Source organism: Maniola jurtina, chromosome 1 (genome assembly GCF_905333055.1).
Source record: "Maniola jurtina chromosome 1, ilManJurt1.1, whole genome shotgun sequence".
Lineage (NCBI taxonomy): Eukaryota > Metazoa > Arthropoda > Insecta > Lepidoptera > Nymphalidae > Maniola > Maniola jurtina.
In genome coordinates, this window is record NC_060029.1 from 5440589 (window position 1) to 5449391 (window position 8803).

The 8803-nt window shown below is 37.2% G+C and overlaps 1 protein-coding gene across 1 annotated transcript; it reads right to left on the reverse strand.

The window, feature by feature from the left end:
• Positions 1–187: 187 nt before the first annotated feature.
• On the reverse strand, positions 188–8306 carry LOC123868912 (TATA box-binding protein-like 1). Its single transcript, XM_045911581.1, has 4 exons — positions 8015–8306; positions 4801–5402; positions 2218–2312; positions 188–1004 (listed from the first exon to the last, which is right to left on the reverse strand). Exons 2-4 carry the CDS (start codon positions 5394–5396, stop codon positions 766–768), a joined length of 930 nt encoding a protein of 309 aa, XP_045767537.1. The 5' UTR covers positions 5397–5402; positions 8015–8306; the 3' UTR covers positions 188–765.
• Positions 8307–8803: the final 497 nt, after the last annotated feature.

The following is an 8803-nucleotide window of genomic DNA, read 5'->3' on the forward strand; positions in this document are numbered from 1 at the left end:
ATTCTAAAATAAATGTAATAAAACGAATAAGTTTTTTAATTAAATGTATAATGTCTAAAGCTTTCATATTTACAATCACTAACGCTAACATTCAGTCAATTAGAACATTATCGTGAACACTATTATCACTACAAATTTATCAAGGACTTTTGAGTATCGGTAAAGAGATATTATATTCTCTCATCATTTTTATTTTAATATTATGACAATTTGGTTTCGAATCAAACGAATTTAATGACTCAACCGTACCTACACATACTCGAGGTAGATTCAGGTTTTATGGCGACCGCGATCTGTATCCGGTAGTCTCGGCCCGAGTATTCTTAAATAGAAACAATAATTGACACAAAAGGTATCGCTTCAGCTTTAGTCCAGATATGACTTATGATTCAAAATCGAACCGGCGCGCAGCGGCGTTCGTCAAGCATTATTCACTACGTCAATATATAAATCAATAAATCACTGGATCGAGATCGAAGCGAGAATAATAGCGAGAAAATGACACGGGACCGAGAAGTGACCGCGACCGGCAGAACAGAGTGAATCATCCCTCACAGAGAATCACGAACGAGGCGCGTCCGCGGCGGCGTGCGAGACGCGGCCGCGGCGGCGTCCCTCGACAAGCGCGAAGCACCTCCTAATAAATATCTTTGGCATGAACCGAAAAGAGCTCGCCGACAATTCACACGCGATTGCACTAACAACCGATAGTTATTGCTTATGCTTTATATGCCAAACGAAGTCCGTCGCTTCACAGCGGGCGCGTCACTCCCACGCGTCCTTGTCGTCGTCGGACACCGTGACGAGGCGCAGGGGGTCGTGCGGCGGCGGCGCGGGGCCGGGCGCGGGCGCGGCGGCGGGCGCGGGCTGCGGCGCCGCGCCTCGCCGCGCCGCGCGCCTCTGCCGCAGCAACTCCTCGTCAGCCGCCGTACGCGGCTTGCGGAACTCGTACACCAGGGGGAAGATGCGCTCGACAGCCGACTGCACGTCGCTCACGCTTCGAGCTGGAATAAAAACGATCTTGCTAATGTATGCGTTCCAGAAAGTGGACCTCTATCTGTCCACTGCCGTTTAACGCGCTTGGTTCGCAAGAAACATACTTTGCTGCATATACTTATAACGATTTTTTATACTGTCTTAATACTACAAAATCAATTGAAATTTGCATGTGTAAATGAAAACATTTTTCCATCACAATATGGCGGAAAGTCATCTTTATTCTTAGTTTGAACAAGTACACAAAGAGATTAAAAACTCACAACACAGCTCATAAATTCGTGCGCGTAACGACACAGACCAGTTACTATGAGCATGCTTCAGTATGATATGGTGGACCGTTATCAGATTGATTTTAGTTTTCAAGAGACAAAATTTAAAAAAAAAACATGAATTTAAAAAAAATCGACTGTTTACTACAGTTTACAAGATATTCTGTGTTTATAAAAAACAGAGGCGATAAATCGATAAATATAATCAATTGTAAACTTTGCCAACAGAAGGTATGTGAGGTCTTAAATATGCAAAAGCAAAATAAACTTTCTCCCTCAATATCGAAAAAGCGGCTTTCTATTTATGACAATCCGCTAAATGTGTTAAGGATATGATATGATTTTTTCTTCTTTTCTGCTATCTTCAAGCATTTATTCAAAATATGTATTTATATTATGTATTCATGCCTGCGACTTTGTAACGTGAAGTTAGGTTTTTTTTTAAATTCTGTGAGAGTTCTTTTATTTTACGGATTAAAAAATAGCCCGTCTGTCTCCAGGAACCCAGCTATCTCTGTATCAAATAGATGGATGCCCGCGACGTCATCTACATGGATTTAATTTTTTTTTAATCCCGTGGGAACTTTTTGATTTTCGGTATGCCTTTTTCCGGGATACAAGCGCTCTCTGCACCTCCTCTAAAGCGGTTAAACGCATGATCCGTGAAAAGCTAGCAGACAGGCAGACTCACTCACTTTTATAATAAGTGTGTATGGTTTTCAGTATGAATAAAATCGCACCAAATTGAGAACCTCCTCTTTTTTAGAGGTTGGTTAAAACTTAAAATACAAAATTATAACTACATTATGTAACAAATATTATTAACAATGAATATAATCTATTTCGCAATAAAGGAACTCGCCCAAAACTTAAAAGTTAAAAATAACATTTTAGCCAACCATCGCGTCACTTACGTAAAAAGGCCCGTGAAGCCACGGTAAGTTCATACCTGTGATTGTGACACCGCCCGTTGAGAATATCTTTAGTGTGGCTTTAGGGTTGTACAGTTTATATGTGACGCCTGGGTGAAGTTCGGGCTCATAGCTGTAAAGATGACAAACATCACTTTATTAAAAAATTGCTCCTAATAAAATAAATTAGCGGCCGAATACTGAAACTATAATAAGAACACTTAACGGATTACAAGTTCAGAATTCAGCTGTAATACAAAAAATGGAATTGAATCTGAAGTTCCTTTATTTATTTATTGGTGAATGTTTTGTGAAATGACATAGGATAGTTAAAAAAATGATAATGGTTTAGTCATGATTTAGTTTATATCCCACTAGCTTTAACCCAAGACTTTGCTTGCGATTCATGTACAATTTATAGCCCATAGCACACATGGATAATATAGCTAACTATCAGAGAATCAGATGAGTAGTATCGGAGATTACCTGCCCCCTAAATCCAAATTAACTTTACCTTTTCATAATATTTGTGTAAATAACAAAAAACAGGATCAAGTTAGCTGCCTATACATCTATCTGCATATAGCTGACAGATCATTGATATTTAAAGGCAGATTTTCAATTCAATATTTAACTTTTTGTTTTAGATCAAGATACAGGTACCTAATATGTTAGCAGAAACTTTGGAAAGAGCAGAGTCCTTGGGAATTATAAGAAATGCAAATCAGGTAAGTGTATGCCCATTTGTCTAAGTAAAACTTTCTAACGATAAGAATCATGAGTTCAAATTCGTTATGTATTTTACGCAGATATTTTTAATGGTTACATAATATGAAACACGTACGTACATGTTCGTAATGCCCTAATCGATCAGGCAACCTGTTTTGTGACCTTAAAAAAGGACAAGCAGTTTCCTCTCACTACAGTTAATTTTTACAAACTTCACAAACCTATCGTTTAATTTTTTTTCGGAAAGCTATAGATAGATCCGAAAAGGTCTTTGTCCTAACCTAGCCTTAAATAGTTATTTGTCTAAAGAATTTGTCGAAACCAGAGTTTATTTTTAAAGAGACTGAATTGTGTGGAAATCATTTGACTTTTCAGTTTCTATTAAAATACATTTTAAAAAACCATACCACATCCATACTAATATTATAAATGCAAAGTAGGTATGTCTGTCAGTCTGCCAGATTTTCACAACCCAACCTTTTAACAAATTTTGAAGAAATTCGGTACATGGCTTGCATGCCAAGGATGGACACTGGCATTTTATATCCTGGAAAATCAGAGTTCCTACAGGATTCTTAAAAGACCAAAACCTAAATCGACGCGAATGAAGTCGCGGTAGTTTGGTACAGAAATAGCTTCTTGTATCCTGGAGATGGAAGATACTTCTTATCTCGGAAAATCAAATAGTTCTCTCAGGATTATTAAAAAACCTAAAACCACGCAGACGATGTAGCGGGCATCATCTACATAGTAGTATAATACATGTTTCTAGGAATAGGTATTTTTAAATTGTGACAACTGACAACCACATCAAACCGACGACCTGGGCGGCCTGAGCTTTTGGAGTGAGCTCAGATGGCTGAAGTAATCCAGCACGGATTTGTAGCAACAAACAGGTGCTGTCACGTAAAAGAACTCTAGACCTTAAACAACGCAGTGGGCGATTTATGGATCTATTTGGTGGTGTGGAGCTATCTGTCACGAAACTGGTTGCTTCCAGGGATGAAGGAACTTGAGTATCTAGCCATGCGAGGGCACAGCCCCACTACTGTCATATAGAGCTTGTTTTGCCTGGCGCAAACAATGTCTTAGAGCCATCGCATATAGCAGTGAAGTGGAGATGAGTCTTTTTGACTAAAACTTAATGTAAATAAGTACAAGTGTGTTAGCTTTTAATTATTTTTAATTTAAAGAAATGGTCAAGATTATTAACACAATAGTATTCAATAGTCATTATACTTATGACTCGAGACTGTTTGAGTTATAATCAAGAAAGACACTCCACCTCAGCTTCACTCCACTCTGTAGGTTTGCATCAGCCCCCAGAAGAAAATCACATCAATCTCCAGTCTCCACGCACCATTGAGGACAGAGGAGTAGGATCCGAATTTTTTAGGATAACATATGCATATTTTTTGTAATTGATATTATCCTTGCTGCACAGACAAGTGAGTCACCTAGTGTCAAATTATCTGCCAGTTTTTGGGGAATTTATTTATCGACCTTGTGATCAACCTCACTTGAAAGATTAAAGAAAGCACTGTACAACTGTACTGTGAAACAATACATGAAAGAATGCCAATAAAGATGGCTGATGAAAAGGTGTGAATGTAATAAGTTTTTTGCGGTTTGTAATGTAATTATTATTAATAACACAACAACAACACACTTCTTCAACAATATACATTACAATTGTATGCTAATAAGCAACAAGTATAAACCGTAAGGGTTTTGAATAACCTTCAATCCCCTCCCACAATCGCTTCCCAATTATAAATTGGATTTCTGCAATATCTTTGTACAAGACATGCCATCATTGAATGCATAGTCACCTTCCATCAGATAAGTACTAATTGCATGATACAAAAGGAAACAGTAAAAAAAATACTCACTCTGCTTCTTTATATTTTTTGGAAAATGCTATAATTCGAATACCGAAAGGCATTCGACAGGTCCCCAGAACGTTGACTACACGGAAGTTGCGGAAGCGCACTTGGAATCCTAGCTTCTGTAGGGCGCGCGCGTACCGGCGCGCAGCGATCTTGGCCTGGTCCTCGCTGGTGGCGCCCGTGCACGTGATGCGCCCCGACGACCAGATCGACGCAGTAGTGTACGGACGTCGAAGCTTCATCGTAACCATCCCGTTTTCGCGTCGGAACTCAACATTTACACCATTTAATGCGATCTGTCTCAAGTTCAGGTGGCACTTAACACTAAAACTGCACACAACATTGTTTATCATTATGTCTATTTCGGGTGTTTCTTCCTCATCTTCTTCTTTTGGATCCTGTTGGGCCATCGCTTCATCTGTTGTGATGCATTGTGGCACAGGTTGTTCTGGCTTGCCCGCTTCGCAGTATTCATGGTCTGGCACCATATGACTGGCGACAGCGTGTGTTGCCATGCCATGGTTAACTACAACACTGTGTGTTGCTTTGCTTAGCTCTTTTATACCATTCTCTTGGATGAGCGTAGCCATGTCAAACATAACAAGCTGAAATCAACCAAAAAATATTTGATATGATAATAAAACACATTAATATGTGAAGATAATAGACCAGAACACAAAAGAATCAAATAAAAAATAGTGAATGCTTTAACAATAATACAACTACATGTTTATTTGCATATACTATGAGTACAGTAAAAATAATCTATGAATGTGAAATATGAGATGTGGGACGGCATAGATTCATGTTCTTAAGACTGACTATGCATATTGAAAATACAAAGAAATGAAAATAGACTACATAGATTAGGAAAAAATATTGTGATCAAATTATATAATGATATTTCACATTGGTAAAAGGGTGTGAACTGTGTTATGAGTACATTTCATTCCCTATCATTAATTGAAAGTGATCATGTCTATAATGTATGCAGGAAACATTTATTTAATGTAATAAAACATCCCAGCAGGAAAGAGGTCACATAAAATTAATTATGTAATCACCATAGCATCTATATCATAGTTCTAGCCTTGAGAGAGAGAGTTGGGAGACTTCATCATTCATTCTACAAAAATGATTGAAACAAACTTTTGAAATTAAACAGGAAATGAATCACTCAAGCATAATCAAATACTGATTAAATACAGTACGCAATCTGCCAGTTTCAGTTATCGGCAGTAGCCAGCAACAACCATAAAGAACACTTTATTGAAAATTTTTAATTGCAGAACAATGGCTAGTGCTAAACATACATGATATAACAATTGCAGTGAATTATGTCATTAAGCTGCAATTTTCATTTTCTTTTGAACTTTTTCTATTAAATATAGTTTACGGTACTGGTATTATTGCTTGTTTAAATAAGTACCTACCAAAATAAAAAGTTAATGGAAGTCATTATGAATCAGATGTAAAAAATTTTTAGAACATTATGTTTCTATGTCAATCTAAAGATTTAGGGCCTGTTTCACAACCACCAGATAAATTTTTCTTTAACGGATAAAGACTGTTTGACAGATTCCAAATACAAAAACTGTCATAATGCCAAATGTATTCATTGGGACTTTGTCTGTGGTGGCGTTTGTTGGCGCGCGTGTTGTGATTTTTTGGAGTGTTTTTTTGTTAGAAGTGGCCGGTTTTTGTGTCCCGCTGGTGTTTATTGGTGGTGGAACTGACCGAGGAACTGACTGAGAAGCGCTCTAAAGGGGCGCCACGTGTATGTCGGCGGGCGCCAGCACAGACGAAGTCCATACTTATACATATAGTTTTCCTAACTTGTAAATAACTACACACACTTGACATTGGCTAATCAGTGTAAAGCCAGACCAGAGAAGAAAAAAAAAAAAAAAATGTATTCATTAGATAAAGATTATCTGGAAGTTTTGAAACAGGCCTTAAATAAGTACCTAGTGGATGAGATATCTTCTCAAAGAATATTTAAAAAAAAAAAAACACACAGTTATAATTTTGGGAGGACAATATTATTATGATAAGATAATTAATACATTATGATTGTAATTTTATTCTTGTCCTACAACTAACACAAAATAATATTTCTGTTAAGCACCCTACATTTGGGCTGGAAAATATGTATGCTGATATATTATAATTATTCTCATATCTAAGAATTTGAAAATATGTACTTAAAATCATAAATATAGAAAAAAAATGAAAAGATCAGTGTTTTCATAATCCACTTACTTACATTATAATATAACAAATTATAAACATAGATCAGTTTAAAACTAGTAATAAGTAATAACCTATGTTTAAGGTAAAATGATATATGAAGGTAGATGCAACAAGGACAGATTTAATTACTATGGGTAGCTACTTTATAAAATACATTAAAAATTTGGAAACATTTAAGAATTCAAACTTTTCTTTGTGTTAAACTTTTCACTATGTATAGCAGCCAACACCCATTTCAATTTATCAATATTTTAAGAAATTGCAATATTTTTCTGTGCAAATGTGGGTCATTACTCTCTTATAACATAATTTTGCGAAGAATCAATGGAGGGGCAGTAATTTAGGCCACTTCCCACGGCGCGGCGAGATGCGACATGACACTCGCACAGCTGACTGCCGGACGGCAGGCGCCCCTCGCGCCTCCCCGCGGCCTGCGCCCCCAGTCATATTGCTCTCGTCACAGAAACGGATCACTAGGTAATAATACAGATTGCACTTGTACCACCTAACACGTTCGCCATTCAGATAATGTACACCCGTTCACGAAAATCACACTAAACCGACTGTGTATTGACTGTGTACAATGAAAATAGAAATATAGTTTCATAAGTGGCCTTTGAAATTATACAATTTATGTCTTGATTTTCATGATAAAAAGGAAAATAGGCACCAGCTAGCAGTTATTGACCCCTTATTAAAGATTAAACCACACGTGATTGAGAACACAAAGATAATGAACTTTACACTACTAGATGTTAAAATAATAACAAATATTTAGTGTACAGAAAAGGAATACCCAAATTGATTAATCTGGATAAAAAACGAACATGAAAGACATCTGATTAACGAATAAGGAGCAGCTGAAACAGAATGACAAAGCAAAGGATGCTGCATTTATGATAAGACCAGGATTATTCCAGCTAACCCTAAAGTTTATTCACTAATACAAATAAAAATAAATTACCTGAAATTATGTGCTATATTTATCACAATTATTTTTATACCACCAATGAAGTAATAATTTTCATTGCAACTTGGTCTAGATAATTAACTAAAAGCTCAAGTTAGGTAACTCACAATACAGATTATATGCAATACTATCTTTAGTGTAAGTTAATCGCTATAAAGCCAAAAAGTATCGCATTCTGTAGAATCAGAAAAATTAAAAGCTTTTGCACATCCTGCCTAGCACCGCCATATTCTATTCGTCGCGAACTAAAGTGATTTCATTCATTCAACTGCAGTCAAACTTCAAATTCTCAAATTCTGCATGAGATTGCGTGAATGAACAAATTAGGCAGCACATGAAACTACGCTTGGACTATTCGGACTATTCAGATTTCCAAATTTTTAACCATAGATAATAGAATACTATCTGTCGCAAACATGTGGCTATTATGGCGGGTCTACATGTTTGCAACAAACAACAAACAGCAAGCTTGTGAACGGGTGTTAGGAGCGCTTGCCGTTCAATCCAATTGACAGGCAAGCCATCTGTGGTGTTTGCCGATGCTTGCTACTATTACTTGTCGCAAGCGTCTGGTGGCAAAAATGTTTATGCTGGCGCTTTACACCTGTGGCAACAGGAAGAGTGAACAAACACTGCAGATGGCTTGCCTGTCAATCGGAACGCTCCAATTTCCAAATCATTGGCAAGCATAGGCAAGCACCCGTCCACACACTTGCTGTTTGTCACAAGCGTCTGTGTACAGCTGCATTAGACATCATCTGAGAAAAATGAGCAATCTAAAAG

Coding starts and splice junctions, on each gene's coding strand:
- LOC123868912 (XM_045911581.1), bottom strand. CDS start 5,396: ATGTTTGACATGGCTACGCTCATCCAAGAGAATGGTATAAAAGAGCTA. Junction 2,313..4,800: donor AAAAAATATAAAGAAGCAGA/GTGAGTATTTTT, acceptor TCATCTTTACAG/CTATGAGCCCGAACTTCACC. Junction 1,005..2,217: donor GGGCGGTGTCACAATCACAG/GTATGAACTTAC, acceptor TTTTTATTCCAG/CTCGAAGCGTGAGCGACGTG.